This window comes from Hesperophylax consimilis, chromosome 24 (assembly GCF_061612785.1).
Source record: "Hesperophylax consimilis isolate HC1 chromosome 24, BYU_Hcon_1.0, whole genome shotgun sequence".
Lineage (NCBI taxonomy): Eukaryota > Metazoa > Arthropoda > Insecta > Trichoptera > Limnephilidae > Hesperophylax > Hesperophylax consimilis.
The window spans coordinates 17521751-17545272 of NC_142859.1; the positions used below are offsets into that span (position 1 = coordinate 17521751).

The 23522-nt window shown below is 38.2% G+C and overlaps 2 protein-coding genes across 2 annotated transcripts in view; one reads left to right on the top strand and one right to left on the bottom strand.

Annotated features, from left to right (window-relative positions):
- The window catches only part of LOC149412002 (uncharacterized), a 56450-nt gene extending 45287 nt beyond the window's left edge, over nucleotides 1-11163 (top strand). Inside the window, exon 16 of the mRNA XM_089646384.1 lies at nucleotides 11086-11163. The gene's annotated coding sequence lies outside the window, so the exon portion shown is untranslated. The remainder of the gene's footprint in view (nucleotides 1-11085) is intronic.
- On the bottom strand, nucleotides 6366-7802 carry LOC149412003 (uncharacterized). Its single transcript, XM_089646286.1, has 2 exons — nucleotides 7481-7802; nucleotides 6366-7120 (listed from the first exon to the last, which is right to left on the bottom strand). Exons 1-2 carry the CDS (start codon nucleotides 7800-7802, stop codon nucleotides 6366-6368), a joined length of 1077 nt encoding a protein of 358 aa, XP_089502412.1.
- Nucleotides 11164-23522: the final 12359 nt, after the last annotated feature.

Consider the following 23522-nt stretch of genomic DNA (forward strand, 5'->3'; position numbering starts at 1 on the left):
TCGACTACCGCGGCAGTACAACTTATTGTATAGCCTAAGCACATTATGTGCCTAAAATTATATATATTTTATTCTTTTATTTTTTATTAAATAAATAGTTAATACATATATTATCAACAAACAAGTCCTGCTAAGCCAATTGAATTGGCTTGTCAACAGGTGCTTAAAGTTTAGTTTCATATACATTTTTATAAGTTATAATTTACATCTTATATCTACAGAATCAACTATTTTTCATACAATTTTTCATATACATGGTGTCCGGAAACTCGTAGTACAAGCCGGAAACTGGAGAATGTATACCACACGGGGAACCCAAATAAACATAAAGTTTTTTGATTTGAGCATTTAAAAAAAAAAAAAAAAACCAAAAAAATATATTTTTCGGCTATTTCAGGGTTCAAATTTTTTCGTCATTCTTTGTTTTACTTTTAAATTTTTAAATAGTTTTTATTAGTTGGGTACTTTGATCTTCAGTAATAATTTATAAGAATTTGATAAAAAAAAAAATCAACTTCTGACTCGATTTACTCGAAAACGAAAGCTCAAATCAAAAAAAATTATACTACAAAATCGACTCCAAATGTGATGTAGATTCACCAGTTTCCCGCTTGTACTACGAGTTTCCGGACACCATGTATATTAAAGTAAATTTTTTTTTTCCGATAGCCAATTTTTCACCATATATTTAACCTTATTCATAGATTTACATTGCTTTATAGTGTCAGGTAATAAATGAAATATCTTCGGTATGTTGTATTTAAATCAATATAGTTGAGAAATTACTAGGTGAAATCGGAGATTTCACAAGTTTCTGATTTTATGGAAACTGGTAAAATTGACTTATTTCAAATAATCTTTTTTATCTCGACCGCTTCTCATTACATCTGTCTTTGAATTTGTTTGTGTGTTCCGTTTCCATTGTTGAATATCTTCTGTTTCCACTTTGTTATACTAGCAAGCATTACTTAGGCAGTCCGCAGACAAGAAACTTTAGTTGCGGAGACAGTTGCTAACATAATAATTCAATACTGTATATGAAGGTGCGCTAGAGAATTTTTAGTTTAGAGGCTTTTTGTTAATTTGTATAAGTTTTGGAATAGTTTCCAACTGTCTTCGCAACTAAAGTCTCTCGTCTGCGGGTGACTTAAATGGCTTACTTTGACCATGGTTCAATACTGATTCTTTTTCAAATGTGAAATCATTTCATGTTTATTTTGACTTAGTGATTTCTATGGACAAACTGTATAATTTATTATTTGAATTTTTTTTAAAATAATGCCTAAAATATATCGTTTATATTTGACTAGCTAACGTGTACCCGGCGCTGCTGGGGGTTATACTTAGGAAATAGACGTATACCATATTTTAAGATAGGTACACAATAGTAGTACAGTGAAACCTCTATCTATCGTTCCTCGAATAATCGTTTTCCCGGATGTATCATTTATTTCTTCTAGTCCGAATTCATTTCATACAAAAATAGATCGCATTGATCGTTTCTATGTCCACCATTTTCCCGCATTCATCGTAGGAATTACGTCGCGTATTTGATATTTTTGTCTATGTTTAAACGGCGCCAGACGGCACTCGTTACGATGCGCGAAACTTTTGAGAGAGAAAGAGAAAGAATAACAGTTTGTCGCCGCCATCAGTCGCTAGTTGTCGTCAGTTGTCGCTAGATACCCAAACTTAGTGGAGTGTTTGCAGTTATCCTTTTTGAGATTTTAAACTATTTTCGAAATGAGCCGTTTGATGAAAAAAGTACGTACTCTTCAAGAAATATTGAAAATTATCGAAGAGGTGGAAAAAAACCCCGCTGAAAAACGCATCGATTTAGCCAAGCGTTTAGGAATCGCGGCATCCACGATAAATTCTATTTTCTTGAAAAAAAACGAAATTCAGGAGCAAATTCAAAAGTGCGGAAAATCTTCGAAAACTAGAAAAACCAGTAAAGAATCAAAGTTTAGCGAACTGGAGAAAATTCTTATCTCTTGGTACCAAATTTGACAAATTTTAACAATTTTGTTACTTTCGACGACAATATCCCAACTTGTGGGATAAAAACTATCGAAAGCTTGTGTGACGCAAGATTGACGGAGACAACAAAAGAGGTCGATATTGATGAAGAGGAGCCGCTGCCTGTACCTTCATTTTTAGAAGCATGCACCCTCTTTGAAAGATTGAAAACTTTCTACTACGCACACTCAATAACTGATGCCGAAAAGAATATCATTTGCAAAGCTGAAAATATACTGTTGACTTGCGGAAATAAAACAGTAAAAAAACAAATGTCCATGAAAGATTATGTATTTACAATGCAATAAACTTGGTTCTGTTTAGCTTTGTATTTTTTTTAAATAAATACATTTATTTACATCTAAAACTTATTTTCTTCTTATAATTTTAATCTACCAACGGTTATGCAGATTGGGAGGACGGTATCTTTACTGGATCGTATCTCCTTGTGTTTTGTCCTCTTAATCCCGCATTCATTGTTTTCCCGCATTCATCGTTTATTTCGATAGGTCCCTTTAAAACCAATAGATAGAGGTTTCACTGTACACATAGACATATGAATATTAGTAGACCTGCCCTAAGTGATTAAAAGCGTATTATCCCCACTCCCCATACCGGTTCCATTGAGCCGGCTGGGCTCGCATATGGCCTCAAGTGAAATTTGAAAACGTGACGTCATCATTCTTGTGCGAACTATGGTCGAGGCATCATTGGTTCATTTTACGAAATAAAACGGCAAAATGTTGACTTGTGATATGAAAACTTGTAAAAATAGATGTAAAAAAGAGAATAAACCCAATTGTCGTATTACATTCCATAAGTAAGCATTATTTTACTTTATTTTAAGCTTATTCACACCGTATTATATGGATCAGTTTTAGAAACATATACTATCACATCTCAATGTAGCGATTCTCAAGTGTGCTCATCGTTGTTTACTGGGGTAAGTAAATTATGAGACATTTGTAAAAGTGTCTTAACTAAATACTCTGAAACTAACTACGACTCTGAAAATAGAAGCTGCCTTACTTTGCCGAATTTGGACTTCGCAAATTAGTTCATAACGTGGCGAGTAATTTGCGCTCCCATGTAGAAATGTCTATTCATTCAAAAGCAGATTTTACTTTTAAGAACTAAATGGTGATATTATAATGCGAGATGCCTATTTACTGTCAGATTGATTTATTGACGAATCACAGTCAGCCTTACTCCCTTCGTTCTTCAACAGTTGATTTTACCCCTCGCCATTAGCTTCTCGTCTATTAATTCCTATGTCTGTGACTGTACATTATTTTGATGTATCTCATAAGGTTTAGCCAGCGTTAACAATGTAAGCACATGAAAATAATATTTTTTTGACTTGATTACAAAACATCAACTTTTCTCTACTTTCTATAAATATAATATTCATGTTTTGTATATATAAACCTTCTGGAAGAAATTCTGTAAATGATAGTGAAAACATTATCAAAATCCGTTGATTAGTTTAGAAGAACTAAGCGCACAAACATACAAACTCGGATATTGCTTTGTTTTATACTATTTAGAGATGCGTCACATTTGTGACACAAATTTGAAAGGAATAATATAACAAAATATTCACAGTTTTCACACTACCGATAATTTTTTTCTTTTTTCGATAAGCGTTCCTTACTTGAAAATTGTTGGGATCTACGTCAGACATCTGTTTCCCCTCAGCCGCACTTAGCAATCTCGTCAGATCTGTCAGAAATTCTTCATCATACACAGCCCGCTCCTCCCAGATCCTAAATATCCTCAGGATACGATGTTTCACCTTGTCATGTGAGATCTACTTTTCACAGCACTAGTAGTTAATACATTTTATTCATTGATGGTTAGAAACATTATAAGGATTGCATAGATACTCAGGAACTCACAACAGGTTGAATAATGATAGGGAATGAATATATATTTTTAAAAACTGATGGCAAGAATTTGAAATGCATTTGAGAATGCTCCATTTAACAGGCGATTCTATGAACCAATCATTATTTAGAGCGAAAAGTCCTGTTCCAACCAATCAGTCAAATCCATCTGTACTTATATACTACTCAAATACGAGTTTGAATTCACAACGGAGACGACACAACTCGGATTCAAGTAATGCGCAAATTACAGGTTAAAAGAGAGAATAATTAAATGATCTTTCTCAGTGTTAAAAATAAAAACAAGCAGAATAAGTTGTAGAAAGTTTGTACATAGCGTTTTTGTCATGTCCCATGATTTTGATTGGTATTTTCATTGTTACCATTTATTTTTAACTCCCATTTTAGAGGCTTTTACATAGGAATAATTTATAAAATTATGTATGAATATATAACTTTTAACTGTAATTTTTTTAAATATGTAACTGAAGTGCCGCAGCATCAATCAATAGTATTTATTAAGTGATAAATTGAAGATGTCCACTGAAGAATCCACATTATTACCCTCCATTTGTATTTTGGGCAATGAGGAGTAAATATTATGGTAGTTAGTCCCAGAATTTCTGCACAGAAAAAAAATCCCGACTTCTAGAAACTGTGAACTTGAAAATAAAATGTGAACTTTGGCTAAAATGCCTTCTAATTGTGACGATGTATAAACTTATAACTATGCAAAAATAAAAATGGTGCTCTTTTTTATCCTAACCTACAAATTTACTTTTATTATTTCCCATAGGCTACTATTGGAAATCACATTTATTACAATGAATTTTTCATACCATAGCCGAATCGTGGAACAAATTAAGTTTGTGATACAAGTCCCTACTGAATTACATTACATAGCAGTGTAAGGTGGGGCTTATGTCCATATGGCAATTTCTTGTTACCAATTCAACCAAAAATGTTAATACAGTCAAACTTGGTTAAAACGAGCAAGGGGGGGACCGATTAAATTTGCTCCTTATAGCTGTTAATCTTATATCCAAATTCATCGTTATATTCAAACTAGGTTTTTTTTAAAGCTGTATGTACCTACCTACCTGCCTCTACTATCAATATATTTGCAAAAGTACATATATATTTTTAAAATACGAGTAGGTATTACTTATTAAAAAAATATTTTGAAAAATACACTTTTATTTCTCAAATTTATTCATCATCATCATCACTTTTGGCTCTACAACCCCTGGTGGGTCTTGGCCTCCTCAAGAGTCTTCCTCCACTCATCTCGGTCCCGCGCCAGCTCTCTCCAGTTTCGAAGCTCCAAGGCAGACAAATATTTGAGGACGTTGTCGCTCCATCTTAACCTTGGCCTTCCCAGGCTCCTTCTCCCTATCGGTCTTGAGCTCAGCAGGGACTTTGGTTCTCGATGCTCGGTCATTCTCTCCACATGACCTAGCCACTGAAGTCTTCCCAGTTTTATGAACTTTGTGACGTTTAGCTCCTTAAACAGAGTATAGAGCTCATTGTTATAACGTCTGCGCCAAAATCCATTTTCTAGAACTGGTCCGAAAATGCGCCTCAAAATTTTCCTTTCAAAAACGTCCAGTGCTCGCTCATTCTTAGTTAGAACCCACGTCTCGGCTGTGTACGTAAGCACTGGTCTAATTAGTGTTTGTACACTAATACCTTGGTGGTTCTGGAAAGCAGTCTGGATTTTATTTGTTTTTGTACGCGGAAATAGCAGCGGTTTGCATTCACGATGCGCTTCTGGATCTCCTCTGTAGTGTTGTTATTGTTTGTTATCAGGGAGCCCAGGTATGTGAATCTTGGTACCATTTCAAAATTTTGGCTTCCACATACGAGAGATGGGGTTTGTTGGGTACATCCTACGCCCATGTATTTGGTCTTCTACTGGTTTACTACAAGACCCATATTTTTGGCAGAACTTTCAAGATTTATGAAGGCGTCTTGTAAATCATCGGGATTTTTCGCAATTATGTCGATATCATCAGCGTAAGCCAATAGTTGCACAGAGTTGTCAAATATCGTTCCTCTTTTCTCAATGCCTGAGTCACGAATAACTTTTTCTAAGGCTATGTGAAATAAGAGGCAGGCCAATCCATCCCCTTGTCTCACCTCGTAGAGCGCTTCAAATGGTTCGGACAGATCACTGCCAACCCAGACTCTACACGTTACTGGGGACATTGTCAGTTTCACCAGATTGATCAGCTTACGCGGTATTCCAAACCCACTCATTGCATTATACAATGCTTTCCTATTAATACTGTCATACGCGGCCTTGAAGTCTACGAAGAGGTGATGAGTCTCGACATTGTATTCTAACGTTTTTTCTAAGATCTGTCTCAAGGAGAAAATTTGATCAGTGCATGATTTGCCTGGCCTGAAGCCACATTGGTAGTTGCCAATAATTTCCTTGGACATTGGGAGCAATCTTTTCTACAAGATGTTAGACATAATTTTATAGCCGGTATTTAACAACGCTATTCCCCTATAATTACAGCACTCGAGTTGGTCGCCCTTCTTGTGTAGTGGACAGACAATTCCTAGTCTCCACTCTTCGGGCATCTCTTCTTCTGTCCATACTTTTAGAATTAGGTTATGCAGGTATTGAGTAAGCTTTCCACCTGCAGCTTTAAATAATTCAGCCACCAGCTCATCTGACCCGGGGGATTTGTTGTTTTTCAGCTGTGTTATTGCCTGCTTCACTTCCTCCAGCAAAGGGGGTTCAGTATTGTCATTGTACGAGTCATCTCCTATGCTCTCCACCGTGTTGTGCTCCACCTCTGCCGAGTTGTTATTGAGAACCGTATCAAAGTGTCTCACCCATCTCCTCAGGATGTCAGGCTTTTCACTCAGTATCACTCCGTTCTCGTCCTTGCATATATTTATTTTTGGCTTAAACTCAGCTCTCATGTTATTTACTTTTTTGTAGAAAAGCCTACTCTCATTCTTAAGCCTGAGTGCTTCAGCCTCTCTAATTTCTTTTTGTAAATATTCACGTTTCTTTTTCCTGTGCAACTTCTTTTCTCTCTTCCTTGTTTCCCTATAGGTGTCCATAAGTCGTCTTGTGCAGTCTTGTTGTAACGTTTTTTGGTAGAGTTCATTTTTCTTTTTCGTTATTTCTGCGCAGTCTGAGTCAAACCAATGGTTTCTTCTGACAGGGGTTTCTTTACCCAGGGTTTCGAGAGCAGCTGTTGTTAAAAGGTTTTTGCAGGCCGTCCATTGTGAGTTGATATCATTTATGTCACACTGCGCTATCCTGTTGAGTGTAGTTTGAAACTCCATTTTTGTCGCGGGGTCTTGTAGTTTGTTGGTTTTAAATTTTGTGATTTTAGTCCTTGTTGTTTTACCAGCATTTGATATTTTAAACCGCAGTCGACTTGCAACGAAAAAATGGTCAGAGTCAACATTAGCTCCCTTATAAGTGCGGACATCTAGTAGATTGGATTTATGTCTAGCACTAATAAGTACATGGTCTATTTGGTTTTTTGTTCTGCCATTTGGGTGTTTCCACGTGGCTTTGTGTATATTTTTGTGTGGAAATAACGTACCACCTATGACCATATCGTGAGATGCTGCAAAGTTTATCAGGTGTTCTCCATTCTCGTTTGAGTGTAGGTGGAGACTGTGTTTTCCTATTGTTGGTGTGAAGTGGGGTTCCCTGCCAACTTGCGCGTTCATGTCCCCTATTATGATTTGAATGTCACGCGGTGGGCATTCATCAAAAGCTTTCTCCAGCTTGTCATAGAAATCTTCCTTTATATCGGTGGGTTTGTCCTCTGTGGGTGCATGGACATTCAGTATGCTCAGATTGAAAAATCTTCCCTTTACTCTGAGATACGCCATTTGAGGGCTGAGTGCCTTAAAGTCCATGACGAGGTGCTTAGCTCGTTTGCTTATCAAGAAACCTGTCCCCTTTATGTGGTGCTTTTGGTGACAGCTGTATACATGCAGTAGTCTCCTTTTTCAAAGATCCCATTTCCCTGCCATCTAATTTCCTGTAGAGCCGTGATGTCTGCTTTATATGCATTTAGTTGATCTATTAGTGTCTGAAGGGCGCCCGGTTGATATAGCGTTAGAACATTCCAAGTGCAAATTTTTAGATTGTGTGCCTTTTTTCGTTTGCCCTGTCTGTTATCCTCATTCCGCTCCGATGTTTTCCGAGGCTTGTCTTGAGGTGTCGTAACAAAATGTTTTTTATGGGGTGGAGTTGTTAGCCCTACGCCCAACCCCCAACCTGGAGGACCAGGGTTTTCTGTTGGGGTTTTCCTTCCCTTAGCTGGCTGGTTCCCGTTTTATGGCGCCGGAATTTCGCCATTCGCCCTCTCTCTATCTGCTGTGATGTTATAACGGTGGTCATCACATTGCCCAGGGTTCGCGGGGTTTTTCTGATGACCACTCGTGGACGCTAGAGAGTCGGACTTATTGGTAGTGTTGCTGATGGTATGCAACGTGGCGTTACGCAGTATTTTATAGGCACCTTCCTTCCAGCAGAGAGTGTGCCACTGCGACCTCACCAATCATTCGAACCTCTCAAATTTATTATCAATGATTTTAAAGATTTCGCTTTCATGCTTCTCAATTTCCTCTTCAAAACAATCAACTGATTATAACTATCATCAAGGAAGAAAAGTATCACTAATTTGTCTATCTTATTATCACTACCTTTTACTGTACCTACCACTTGTTGTCATAAATAACTAGCTTGTCACAAACCAGTGATGCACAACCCGCAGCCCGCGTGTTAATTTCATAAGGCCCACTTGGCCATAGAAAAAAATCTAAATGTTTGGTGTAATTCACACTGCATTTCCTAAATGGAACCAAATTTGACAAACCGGTTTGAATAACACAAAATTCAAAAAAATTAACAGAAACCTTAACTCTTGAATATCGCTGTCAACCCCCTCCCCCTCAATGAAAACAAAAAAAAAATGTTTGAAAAATAGGCAAAGCCTCTGCTGAAAAAGTTGTGCATCATTATCATAAATTTGCTGGGTTGTTGGTACTCGTAACTAAGTACCTTCATAAAAATATTTATTGGTTTTTAAAACTAAATTGACGATGAGTTGTAGTACAAAAGAAGACATAAAAAGGGAACAAATTTGTAAAGCTCATATTTCGCATGACTTTCTCAGATTTTATAACAATTTTAAATTGTGCCCGATGGATAGCAATGGTTCACAATGCCGACAATCTTACACCCTATCTTATGTGTCCCTAACGGGATTCTTGAATAATTCCCAACGACCCATTCATGTATTCAGAAATTTCGTTGACTAAATCATTTCCTCTGTATATCAGTGAATCGACCTCGTTATAACAGTTAACAAATATATGAAAATAAGGCTGAACTAAAATATCATTTTGTAATTGATCATTATAGCCGTGAACTCGCTATAGCCGTGATCGTTACAACCAAGTTCGACTGTATTTTGATAGACGTTTCCTATTTGCTAAAGCGGGTTCCCATAAACACTCAGGCCATGGGCCCATTGCGCTATCTTTCATTTCTTTGAGTTTGCTTCCAGGTCCCATGAGGGTTCCTGTTTTCCCGTGTATAGATTCCCTAGAGGATCCTGTAATGGCAAGGGTTTTCTCATCAGATGTCCCCCTTTGGACTCTCCAAAGGAGTGGTTTTAGCTCTCCTCTCCCCCTTGGTTCCCCGAAGGCCCTAAGAGGGGAGAGTCCACCGGTTCCCCAAAGGCTCCTATTTTTTTATTTGAATGGTCCACATTTGGTACCAAAAGTATCTAGGGAAATAGAAGGTCCACCCCAGCAGAGCCCCGAGTGCTTGGGTAAGGGCCTTATAATCCGAGATGCGACCCTGTATCTCAGAGGCATCTTTTATATATATTTTTCTGAAATTTTGTTTATCTTTTTTGTAATGTAGTGGTTTGTATACTGTTTTTGCAAAATAAAATAAATAATGTGCCATGACAGCAGAATTAATAAAAATCTATGCAATTTGTCGAACGAATGAGAAATTGCCTAATGATTAGGCAAAGGATTATTATGCTCTATCAAAATGGCATAGTTTGCAAAACACATCTACTATAATCTCTTAATCAAAAGTTTCCAAAAATAACCAGTTCCGTAGAATAGACAAGAAACTCACATTTTTAATACTTTAACGACGACAACAGACTCAAACCTATATATGCACTAACCACCAAAGAGGTTCAAATATGCATTTAGCATACAGAGTGTAACAGCAAAGGATTTTAACCGGCAATTCCTGAGCATATTTGGAATTAACCGGTTGTGTGCCTTAAGCGCGTTTAGGCGCTCTAGGTAGCCGTGCTCACAAGGCTGGCCATACAAAATGAGCGCGTTAACACGCTGTTCTATATGACGATTTTGCTTGTCAAACTCAAGTTATTTGAAAAATCTAAAAATGGAACCCACGGTGACATCTATTGGGATGATGAATCTATAATAATTATAATATAACAGTTCACAGATTATATCGACTTTAGAGTGATCTAAATGAAGCTTCTTTTAAAGCTAAAAAATTCGCGGCCTGTCGGTACATCCAAGCAAAATACCTTCCGGCATTTAAAGGGTTAAAAACAAAAATGTAATTTTGCTCTCCAATGATATATTTTTTAATATTATTATTATTATTATTATTATTTTTCCATCACACCTCGCCACTGTAGTTCATACAGACTAGCGGAGCACACTCCATCTCGTTCTAGCAGTATAATAACAGATGAGACAGAGCGCGTATCACGTGGTGACAATGATAGAAATTTATTTTTTTTGTTTTTAATTGAAAAAAGATATCTACATTTTTACTCCGATACTCTCGGTAATCGCTTGTTAAAAACCTTCGGATACTTGCTGTTATACCCTGTATACATAATCCAACTTTATAATCTATGTATGCTCATGATTAATGTGATATTCTCCATATAAGTTTACTAGACAGTATTCGAGAACACACTATCTTATGTATGTACAGGTAATTCAGAACAAAGATTCTTGGTTGTGGTGTACTGTGTCATATGACTACTGACGTGTAAGATAGAAATGCGGGCGGGTATTCCGAACTAGTTTGAACCAGTTTGTTGCTTGCTCGCGATGCCTGTTCCAATGTTGAACATCGTATTGTATTTACAGTTCTCATACATGATCACATTATTTGTTGCAGGTTCTTCACATTGCCTCGTAAGCTGCAGCTTTAAAGTGCATGGGTACATGATTACACCTTGTACGTGCTTCACATTGCCTCGTAAGCTGCAGCTTTAAAGTGCATGGGTACATGATTACACCTTGTACGTGCTTCACATTGCCTCGTAAGCTGCAGCTTTAAAGTGCATGGGTACATGATTACACCTTGTACGTGCTTCACATTGCCTCGTAAGCTGCAGCTTTAAAGTGCATGGGTACATGATTACACCTTGTACGTGCTTCACATTGCCTCGTAAGCTGCAGCTTTAAAGTGCATGGGTACATGATTACACCTTGTACGTGCTTCACATTGCCTCGTAAGCTGCAGCTTTAAAGTGCATGGGTACATGATTACACCTTGTACGTGCTTCACATTGCCTCGTAAGCTGCAGCTTTAAAGTGCATGGGTACATGATTACACCTTGTACGTGCTTCACATTGCCTCGTAAGCTGCAGCTTTAAAGTGCATGGGTACATGATTACACCTTGTACGTGCTTCACATTGCCTCGTAAGCTGCAGCTTTAAAGTGCATGGGTACATGATTACACCTTGTACGTGCTTCACATTGCCTCGTAAGCTGCAGCTTTAAAGTGCATGGGTACATGATTACACCTTGTACGTGCTTCACATTGCCTCGTAAGCTGCAGCTTTAAAGTGCATGGGTACATGATTACACCTTGTACGTGCTTCACATTGCCTCGTAAGCTGCAGCTTTAAAGTGCATGGGTACATGATTACACCTTGTACGTGCTTCACATTGCCTCGTAAGCTGCAGCTTTAAAGTGCATGGGTACATGATTACACCTTGTACGTGCTTCACATTGCCTCGTAAGCTGCAGCTTTAAAGTGCATGGGTACATGATTACACCTTGTACGTGCTTCACATTGCCTCGTAAGCTGCAGCTTTAAAGTGCATGGGTACATGATTACACCTTGTACGTGCTTCACATTGCCTCGTAAGCTGCAGCTTTAAAGTGCATGGGTACATGATTACACCTTGTACGTGCTTCACATTGCCTCGTAAGCTGCAGCTTTAAAGTGCATGGGTACATGATTACACCTTGTACGTGCTTCACATTGCCTCGTAAGCTGCAGCTTTAAAGTGCATGGGTACATGATTACACCTTGTACGTGCTTCACATTGCCTCGTAAGCTGCAGCTTTAAAGTGCATGGGTACATGATTACACCTTGTACGTGCTTCACATTGCCTCGTAAGCTGCAGCTTTAAAGTGCATGGGTACATGATTACACCTTGTACGTGCTTCACATTGCCTCGTAAGCTGCAGCTTTAAAGTGCATGGGTACATGATTACACCTTGTACGTGCTTCACATTGCCTCGTAAGCTGCAGCTTTAAAGTGCATGGGTACATGATTACACCTTGTACGTGCTTCACATTGCCTCGTAAGCTGCAGCTTTAAAGTGCATGGGTACATGATTACACCTTGTACGTGCTTCACATTGCCTCGTAAGCTGCAGCTTTAAAGTGCATGGGTACATGATTACACCTTGTACGTGCTTCACATTGCCTCGTAAGCTGCAGCTTTAAAGTGCATGGGTACATGATTACACCTTGTACGTGCTTCACATTGCCTCGTAAGCTGCAGCTTTAAAGTGCATGGGTACATGATTACACCTTGTACGTGCTTCACATTGCCTCGTAAGCTGCAGCTTTAAAGTGCATGGGTACATGATTACACCTTGTACGTGCTTCACATTGCCTCGTAAGCTGCAGCTTTAAAGTGCATGGGTACATGATTACACCTTGTACGTGCTTCACATTGCCTCGTAAGCTGCAGCTTTAAAGTGCATGGGTACATGATTACACCTTGTACGTGCTTCACATTGCCTCGTAAGCTGCAGCTTTAAAGTGCATGGGTACATGATTACACCTTGTACGTGCTTCACATTGCCTCGTAAGCTGCAGCTTTAAAGTGCATGGGTACATGATTACACCTTGTACGTGCTTCACATTGCCTCGTAAGCTGCAGCTTTAAAGTGCATGGGTACATGATTACACCTTGTACGTGCTTCACATTGCCTCGTAAGCTGCAGCTTTAAAGTGCATGGGTACATGATTACACCTTGTACGTGCTTCACATTGCCTCGTAAGCTGCAGCTTTAAAGTGCATGGGTACATGATTACACCTTGTACGTGCTTCACATTGCCTCGTAAGCTGCAGCTTTAAAGTGCATGGGTACATGATTACACCTTGTACGTGCTTCACATTGCCTCGTAAGCTGCAGCTTTAAAGTGCATGGGTACATGATTACACCTTGTACGTGCTTCACATTGCCTCGTAAGCTGCAGCTTTAAAGTGCATGGGTACATGATTACACCTTGTACGTGCTTCACATTGCCTCGTAAGCTGCAGCTTTAAAGTGCATGGGTACATGATTACACCTTGTACGTGCTTCACATTGCCTCGTAAGCTGCAGCTTTAAAGTGCATGGGTACATGATTACACCTTGTACGTGCTTCACATTGCCTCGTAAGCTGCAGCTTTAAAGTGCATGGGTACATGATTACACCTTGTACGTGCTTCACATTGCCTCGTAAGCTGCAGCTTTAAAGTGCATGGGTACATGATTACACCTTGTACGTGCTTCACATTGCCTCGTAAGCTGCAGCTTTAAAGTGCATGGGTACATGATTACACCTTGTACGTGCTTCACATTGCCTCGTAAGCTGCAGCTTTAAAGTGCATGGGTACATGATTACACCTTGTACGTGCTTCACATTGCCTCGTAAGCTGCAGCTTTAAAGTGCATGGGTACATGATTACACCTTGTACGTGCTTCACATTGCCTCGTAAGCTGCAGCTTTAAAGTGCATGGGTACATGATTACACCTTGTACGTGCTTCACATTGCCTCGTAAGCTGCAGCTTTAAAGTGCATGGGTACATGATTACACCTTGTACGTGCTTCACATTGCCTCGTAAGCTGCAGCTTTAAAGTGCATGGGTACATGATTACACCTTGTACGTGCTTCACATTGCCTCGTAAGCTGCAGCTTTAAAGTGCATGGGTACATGATTACACCTTGTACGTGCTTCACATTGCCTCGTAAGCTGCAGCTTTAAAGTGCATGGGTACATGATTACACCTTGTACGTGCTTCACATTGCCTCGTAAGCTGCAGCTTTAAAGTGCATGGGTACATGATTACACCTTGTACGTGCTTCACATTGCCTCGTAAGCTGCAGCTTTAAAGTGCATGGGTACATGATTACACCTTGTACGTGCTTCACATTGCCTCGTAAGCTGCAGCTTTAAAGTGCATGGGTACATGATTACACCTTGTACGTGCTTCACATTGCCTCGTAAGCTGCAGCTTTAAAGTGCATGGGTACATGATTACACCTTGTACGTGCTTCACATTGCCTCGTAAGCTGCAGCTTTAAAGTGCATGGGTACATGATTACACCTTGTACGTGAGTATCTTTTATTACTTATCTTTGATAAGAACTTTAAAAGAATAGTGAATGCATGTAATTCATTTGATGGACGACTTGATCTATATATGTAGTCGCTAGTAAAAAGTTGTCAAAGCAAGCAAAATTAACAATTCACAATGGAGTTCTGAATCATCTCTAATAATAATAATAATTAGATTATTAACGTAAAGCCGTTTTCGTGGTAAAATCAAATCAAGGTCACTTTACAACTTAATTTATTTTACCTATAACTTATCACTTATAACCACTCGAGTGATTATAGCAAGTTTGCAAAATGTCTTGAGTGATTGTTTGCTATAATATGCCAGATTTATAGAACCTAAAAATATTAGATAGACTGTGAAATCTATGTGGAATCATTGGCTTTAAATTTCAGTAAGCAGTTCAAATATGTATATCTCCATATTAATATTTTGTGGAATATTGATTGAATCGAGCAGCCAAATCGATAACTTAACACCTATCACTGCAGTGGATAACTAATAACTTATAGCAAAGATTTATTACTAGTGACTTAAAACTAAGACTTGTAGCTTGGCAAATAAGTACGGAGACTTATATCTAGTGATTTAATTGAATTATTTATTAATTTTAAAAACGTTACAAAATTACAATTTTAAATAGTTTTTAGAGATAATATTAATCAGTAAAGAAAACAGGTAGACTAAACTCTGCTTCATTGATGTTAAATATGTCGTACATCTAATGGTACGTATACATTTGCAAACGGAAATGCAAACCGAGCCACGAATTATGGGAAAGAAACAAAGCAACTGCAAGCGGCTTTTCGCGCCATTTGCGGTTGTTTCATTCCTTTCCCATAAGTTGAGGCTCGGTTCGGCAGTTCGGCTCGCGTATGTATACGTAGCATAATACTGACTTACATCGAAGACTGTGACTTACATCGAAGACTTATGACTAGTGACTTAAAATTAATACATAATACAGCTGTATGACTTACAATTACATACAGATATGGCACTTAATGTATGGTAGTGACGAATGTAACTGGCAAGAGTTAAGGATGAAAGTACATACACTGAATTAATAAAATTAGATCCCTGAGGTGTACCTGTGGTATGACGACTGTATTACGAATGAGAGATAAATGTTTGTATTCTGGATTGAGAAAATAAAGCTAGATGGTGTGGACGTGCGTGGGTCGATGGAAAAATAAGTGGCAGAAAGTTTATGATGTCTATGGTAATGGAGTAAGAAGTTGCGGATTCCCTAGGAAAGAAAATTTTCTTATTCAACATTTGTTTACTAAGTAAATCATCTTTCAAAACTGTAAATAAATAAATTAAGTATCATATTGTGAGGTAATTAATACAACTAGCTAAATCAGCTTTTCGAATTACACAAAATATCTGCTTGTAGCATACATGCCCGCAAAACAAACACGTATTATGTGTTGCGGCGTACATGGATGTGAAAATAACCGTATGGTTTTGTGTATAACTAGAAAAAGCTGATTTCGGATTTAGTTGTAGTAATTACCTCACAATATATAATCATAACATGAATTTATTAATTTTTTGCTTTCAGAAAATGCAGTGGCTAAATGATTATGTTATCTGTTTGGTGTACCAAAGTTTATAAAGTACCACTGTGATATTTTGTATGCCTTGTAATAAAATGTACAAATACTAAATGTTATCAATCTATTGTGACTCAAAGCTTTATTAATTTATTTATTTAGTAATTGTATATATTATGTACATATAATAAGTATATGTTATCTGTAATTGTGTTATTTCTATCCATATAAATAAAAACGTAAATGTTTGTTTGTTTAAAATCTTAAATCTTTGAAAGCTCTTCACCGATTGCTTTGAAATTTTGACACAATGTTGCATTCGAAGATGTGAGTGTTTTTATATACCTACATTATGTAGATGTCACCTGTGACAGGTAAAAACTTTTTTTTTTTTAAATAGCGCCATCTGTTGGACTAACAAGGTTTTTTTTTTAAACAGAGCCTTCTGTTGGAAGTAAAACATGTACTATTGTTTCTCTATCTGTACAGATAGACTAAGGTACAGCAACGCTTGGCGGGGTACAGCTAGTATATAAATAAAAATGTAAATGCTCGTTTGTTCAAAATATTAAAACTACGAAAGTTTTTCACTGATTCCTTTGAAATTTTGACACAATGTTGCATTCGAATACCTGTTTAAAATCGGTGCTATCTGTTGGACATAAAAGCAACACGCAATATTGTTTCTTTATCTGCACAGACAGACAGACTGAGCTACAGCAACGCATGTCGGGGTACAGCTAGTTTATAATACTAAGTAATGTGCGTGTATTTACAAATTAAATATTATTCCTTGGATTTTACTAGTGTATGCCGTGAATGACAACATTTTCTCATCACACACGAGGGCATTTTGGCACTCATTTATGAAATTTAGTTAGAGATAGCACACAACCTTGTATGACGTAGACAGTTTAGTTCCTTTGCTTGCCATTTTGAGATCTCTACAATCTATGTAGATAAAGGCACAGCCCTTATGTGTGTACCATATGGATGCAATAACTACTGGACCAAATTTGCTGAAAATGTGTTCTTATTAGCGCCAAGAGTGTTTAGAGAGTGGTTTAAATGGTTGAAAAGGTCGGGGACGCCCGAGGAAGACTTAACGCATTATTTCTGCACTGGAATGAGATACCGAGTCGAATGTCCTAAAATGGGAATTCCTTCTAGTTGGACAGTCAAAACATTTTACAAATGTACAATATGTATTTCCTGTACTAAATTAAATAAAGTAAATATCCACTTAAGTGATTTTTTACATTTGAGCGAAGTTTACAAAATGTTGAAGAAGTCGGGGACCCCCGAGGAAGGCTTGGAATACTTATGTTTGGTTAAAACCTTACTCCAAACCATTCACAATCCCAAACAGCTATAAGTTTTGTAATGCCATTGAATGGAACTGCACTCCAAGCATTCATATAGGTTTCAGAGCCACAAGTGCCAGATCTTCCTGTACAAAGTCTTCCATCAATCTTCTTCTGAGTGCATTTCCGCTGAGCTGTTCCTGTCAGGACGAATATGGCCCTGATAGGAAAGGGCAACTGGGTATGAATAATAATATTGATGTTGTAACAAGGGAAGAGAGGAAAAATGGAAAATCAAAAGGTAAAAGCCTGGTCCTGACCATTCCAACAACTCTAGATGACAAATTATTATAAGCATTAATTACTCGCCTGAAATATCCATACAAATTGAATATATCTCCCGAGTAAAAATAAATGCCAAATGATAATTGCAAAAAAAAAAAATGATTGCCGACAGGAATCTCCAATCGGCGGGAATTTTCAATTTGTATGGATATGGGATGGTCCGATGCTCTGTAGGGAACCCGCTTGCACAGTGCGGGTGTAAACTGTGCACCCTAAAGTATGGATATGGGATGGTCCGATGCTCTGTAGGGAACCCGCTTGCACAGCGCGCGTGTAAACTGTGCACCCTAAAGTATGGATATGGGATGGTCCGATGCTCTGTAGGGAACCCGCTTGCACAGCGCGGGTGTAAACTGTGCACCCTAAAGTATGGATATGGGATGGTCCGATGCTCTGTAGGGAACCCGCTTGCACAGCGCGGGTGTAAACTGTGCACCCTAAAGTATGGATATGGGATGGTCCGATGCTCTGTAGGGAACCCGCTTGCACAGCGCGGGTGTAAACTGTGCACCCTAAAGTATGGATATGGGATGGTCCGATGCTCTGTAGGGAACCCGCTTGCACAGCGCGCGTGTAAACTGTGCACCCTAAAGTATGGATATGGGATGGTCCGATGCTCTGTAGGGAACCCGCTTGCACAGCGCGGGTGTAAACTGTGCACCCTAAAGTATGGATATGGGATGGTCCGATGCTCTGTAGGGAACCCGCTTGCACAGCGCGGGTGTAAACTGTGCACCCTAAAGTATGGATATGGGATGGTCCGATGCTCTGTAGGGAACCCGCTTGCACAGCGCGGGTGTAAACTGTGCACCCTAAAGTATGGATATGGGATGGTCCGATGCTCTGTAGGGAACCCGCTTGCACAGCGCGGGTGTAAACTGTGCACCCTAAAGTATGGATATGCGATGGTCCGATGCTCTGTAGGGAACCCGCTTGCACAGCGCGGGTGTAAACTGTGCACCCTAAAGTATGGATATGGGATGGTCCGATGCTCTGTAGGGAACCCGCTTGCACAGTGCGGGTGTAAACTGTGCACCCTAAAGTATGGATATGGGATGGTCCGATGCTCTGTAGGGAACCCGCTTGCACAGCGCGGGTGTAAACTGTGCACCCTAAAGTATGGATATGGGATGGTCCGATGCTCTGTAGGGAACCCGCTTGCACAGCGCTGGTGTAAACTGTGCACCCTAAAGTATGGATATGGGATGGTCCGATGCTCTGTAGGGAACCCGCTTGCACAGCGCGGGTGTAAACTGTGCACCCTAAAGTATGGATATGGGATGGTCCGATGCTCTGTAGGGAACCCGCTTGCACAGCGCGGGTGTAAACTGTGCACCCTAAAGTATGGATATGGGATGGTCCGATGCTCTGTAGGGAACCCGCTTGCACAGCGCGGGTGTAAACTGTGCACCCTAAAGTATGGATATGCGATGGTCCGATGCTCTGTAGGGAACCCGCTTGCACAGCGCGGGTGTAAACTGTGCACCCTAAAGTATGGATATGCGATGGTCCGATGCTCTGTAGGGAACCCGCTTGCACAGCGCGGGTGTAAACTGTGCACCCTAAAGTATGGATATGGGATGGTCCGATGCTCTGTAGGGAACCCGCTTGCACAGCGCGGGTGTAAACTGTGCACCCTAAAGTTTAAGTTTAGACTATCGGAATTCAATAATTCGTTTGTGTGAAAGCACTATGAAACAATACATGATTAAATTTCAGGCGAGTAATTAATGCTTATAATAATTTGTCATCCTTTGTGCTATGCATAAAAACCTTGTCTTATAAACGGTTCCATGATAACTCAACACAGTGACAATTCAATACACCTTTAATCTTTTCCCCGCGGCGGCTGACTTTAGTCATTTCTTCAAATCGTTCGCACCACGCGGCGGCTGACTTTAGTCATTTTCAAGTTTCGACTTCGTTTTCCAAGCACATGTATACCGTATTCGTTCGAAATTTATTTTAAAAATAAGAATATTCATTTGTGTTGCGACATCTCTGAGAATTTGTATATACTACTTCATTGTTTATCTTATAAAATTAATAAAACCGAGAGCCCGGCGATTGCCGTCAGTCACAGTTTTGAAACACGCGCGAAAAGAAGCTAGTGTCTCTGGCGTGAACCCCGTACCTATCGTAATAAGACTTGTGCGTCGATATCCACTTTGAATTTTTTTATTTTGTTGCGTACATAATTATTTTAAAGTGACTAATTCGATTTAAAAATATTTTGTTTTGTGTTTGTGTTTTGTATTACGTTCCTGTTGCGTATGAATTTAAAAAAACTTTTTTTAACAACCCTCAAAATGTCGAAACGTGGCCTATCTGATATTGAAATATATGAAACAATGTTAGATGCGGATAGTGATTTTGAGATAAATGATGACGACACAGATATTGTTATTGATGAGCAATATGAAAGTGATACCTCAATGCCGTCAGTTCAGCCATCAACTTCTTCTGCTGAACCTTTGACTTTGCCATCTCACCCAGTACATCTCACATCAGAACAGACATCAAATGTTATTCCTGAAGAAATAGTTAACAATTGGAGTACAGGTCCTTTTATACCAATTGTTTATGAATTTGATGACTTCTTGTCTGGAGTTAATCCATCTACATTACTTTCAGATAATTCAGAAGAAGTTGCATATTTTGAATATTTTTTAAATAATGAGATAATGGAGAAAATTGTTGAAGAGACTAATAAATTTTATCTGGCTGTTCTTGAAAAGGGACCACCATCCAAACATTCTCGCCTCAACAGATGGGTGGAGACATCGGTTAAAGAAATGTATATTTACTTTGCTTTGACTATGTTAATGACCAGAAATCGTCATCTGACGATAGAAGAGCATTGGTCTACCGATCCTTTGATGTCAAATAACATATTTGGAAAAACCATGCCAAGGGATCGGTACGAGATTTTACATAGAATGTTACACTTCTGTGATTCTAGAACACAAATCCCTGGTGACAAATTGCATAAAATTAAAATGTTAGTTGATCACACCAGAAAAATCTTCAAAGAGACATTGGTACCCGAAGAAAACTTGTGCATCGACGAAAGCATGATTCTTTTTAAGGGTAGGTTAGCTTTTAAACAATATTTACCTTCTAAACGTCACCGTTTCGGAATAAAAATGTTTGTCATGTGCGATTGTAAGACTGGTTTTGTTTTAGACTTTATTATTTACGTTGGTGAAGGTACGGACATAACAGACAATCAGTGCCTTGGCGTTTCGGGAGCTGTCGTAACGACATTGCTCGAAAATTATTTAGGTAAAGGACATAATCTTTGGGTCGACAACTGGTATAGCAGCCCAAAACTATTTGATTTTCTTCATAGCAAGAAAACTAATGCTTGTGGAACAGTGCGCAAAAATAGAAAGACCATGCCAAGTTTCGAAAAATTAAAAAAGGGGGAAATAGAGGCAAAACACCGTGGACCACTGTTAGCTTTAAAATGGCAAGATAAGCGTGAAATTCATATGATCACAACTATACACGACAGCTCTTCATCTCCAATAGGAAGAGTTAACAGGGAAACAAATGAACCAATATTTAAACCAAAATGTATCTTGGATTACAATTTACATATGGGCGCAGTCGACAAAACCGACATGATGTTGAGCAGTTTGAAATGCATGAGGAAGTCAATAAAATGGTACAAAAAAGTGGTTTTCCATATAATAGATCTTTATTTATTAAATTCGCACACGCTCTTCAACAAGGTTACCGGAAAAAATACTACATTAGCAGATTTTCAATTGAAAGTTATAAGACAATTAATAGAAAAATACAGTGAACCATCTCAATTTACGTCACGTTTTTCTGATGATCCACTCCGTTTGTCAGCCAAAGGATTAGCAAAACACATGCCAGACATAATACCCTCAACGGCAAAACGTGCAAACCCATGTCGGCTGTGTCGTGTATGTACCAACTCCAAACTGAAAACTAAAGTAAAAAAATATTCAAGATACATGTGCTCAGAGTGTAATGTGACATTATGTGTTTACCCATGTTTCCGTATTTACCACGAAAAAAAAAACTACTAACCTTTTTAAAAATTATAAGTGTATTTTTGTATATATTTTTTACTATTGTCGTGAGTGTACCTTCATATTATTGCAAATTTATCGCAGTGAAAACAATATATAATAATTTCACAGCATAAACGTCAATAAAATGTCAACTAAAGAAAAACTAAGTGAAGTCAGAGAAAAAAGAAATATAAACTAAAAGCAGAGCGTCGGCGCAGTGGCCATCCTAAGGACTCATATTTCTCTACACAAGTAGGTAGGTACCTATATGTTACATCGTACGTCGCTACAGTCGGCCATGAGAGGGATTCTTTATTTCGGTTGAAATCACTTAGTGTGTTTATATTAACACAATTATGGCATTATCTTTATTTCAGTTTATCTCAAGTGAATGTTTATTGATACTTCGATGTTGGAGGAAGATTTTATGATAGTTAATAATTCAGATTATGATTTTGTTTATATAAAATGGTCGATATGAAAATAACATTCGACAAAAAATTCATAAACAAAAAATGTGCCGCGTGGGGGCAACCGCTTAGGTATAATTTTTTAGCGGGTAAAAGGTTAAAAAGTCATATAAAGTCATTATAGCCCAGTCAATGAAGGGAAAAAAAGACCCAATGTCGGAACTAATTCCCCGGAAGCTGAATTTTTCACAGATGTTAGAAGACCTTTAGACATGTATTTTTACAAAAGTCCCCGACTTTCCCCCTTGTGCTTCCTTCCCCACCCCCTCTGGAATATATTTTTCAAATCCTTTTGGAATATGCTAATATCTCCTTAATGGTTTTATAAAATCAGATTATTTATTTTTCGTTTAGTTTTTAATTAGTTACTCTAAAAAATTGTATTCTTTCATTTTTGCGAGAAAAGCTATACAATCGCTACAATTTATTAGTAAAAGAAAAATATCAGTTTTTAAAATAGTATTTCTGAATATATTTGCACATAACTTTTTTCTGAGCCTGTTAACGAAAAAAAATAAATCAACAAAACTTGTAGACAATACTTTTAGCTATAAAATAATGTATATAATGATGGGTTTTAATTTATCATAAGGCACGTAGGATGTTAATAAGGAGCACGGCGCGCGGCGGCTCAAACGCGCAGCGGTTCGCGGCGCAGCGAGAAATTACAAAAACCTATGGAAAGTAACGATTAATTCATGTGTTTGCTTTTTTTTATAACAAATTCATTTAACGTTGAAGAGTTTTATTGTTATTTACCAGTTTTAGTTCGGAGGGGAGGGGGGTAATATAAATATTTTCCCCTGCCCAATGAAGCGCTTTCCACCAACCGCCGTGCCCCTGTCTGGCTAAACAGTCATATTATGTTGTATGATTGTTTGTTACTTATTATTTAAATAAAGTTATGTGAAATAAGCCAAAAATACCTACAACAGCGTGGGACTACCCTTTCACAACATTAAAATATTGCAGACCTTATGTTATGGCGAAGTTCTAAAAAATCTTTTGTGGAAATTCTCACTTGTTTTATTATGTGCACCCATCAACAATAAAATACCGAAACAACAAATCACTTAAAATAGTGCATAAATCTAAAATGGTTTACTTTCAAACAAGCTTCTTAAAATATAGGTACCTCTAAAAATATTATAATGACAAAACGGAGTGAAAATTATATTATATACCTACTTATCAATATTATCTATGACAAAATTAGGCAAATATCCAATTAATTTTCTAGTCAAGAGAG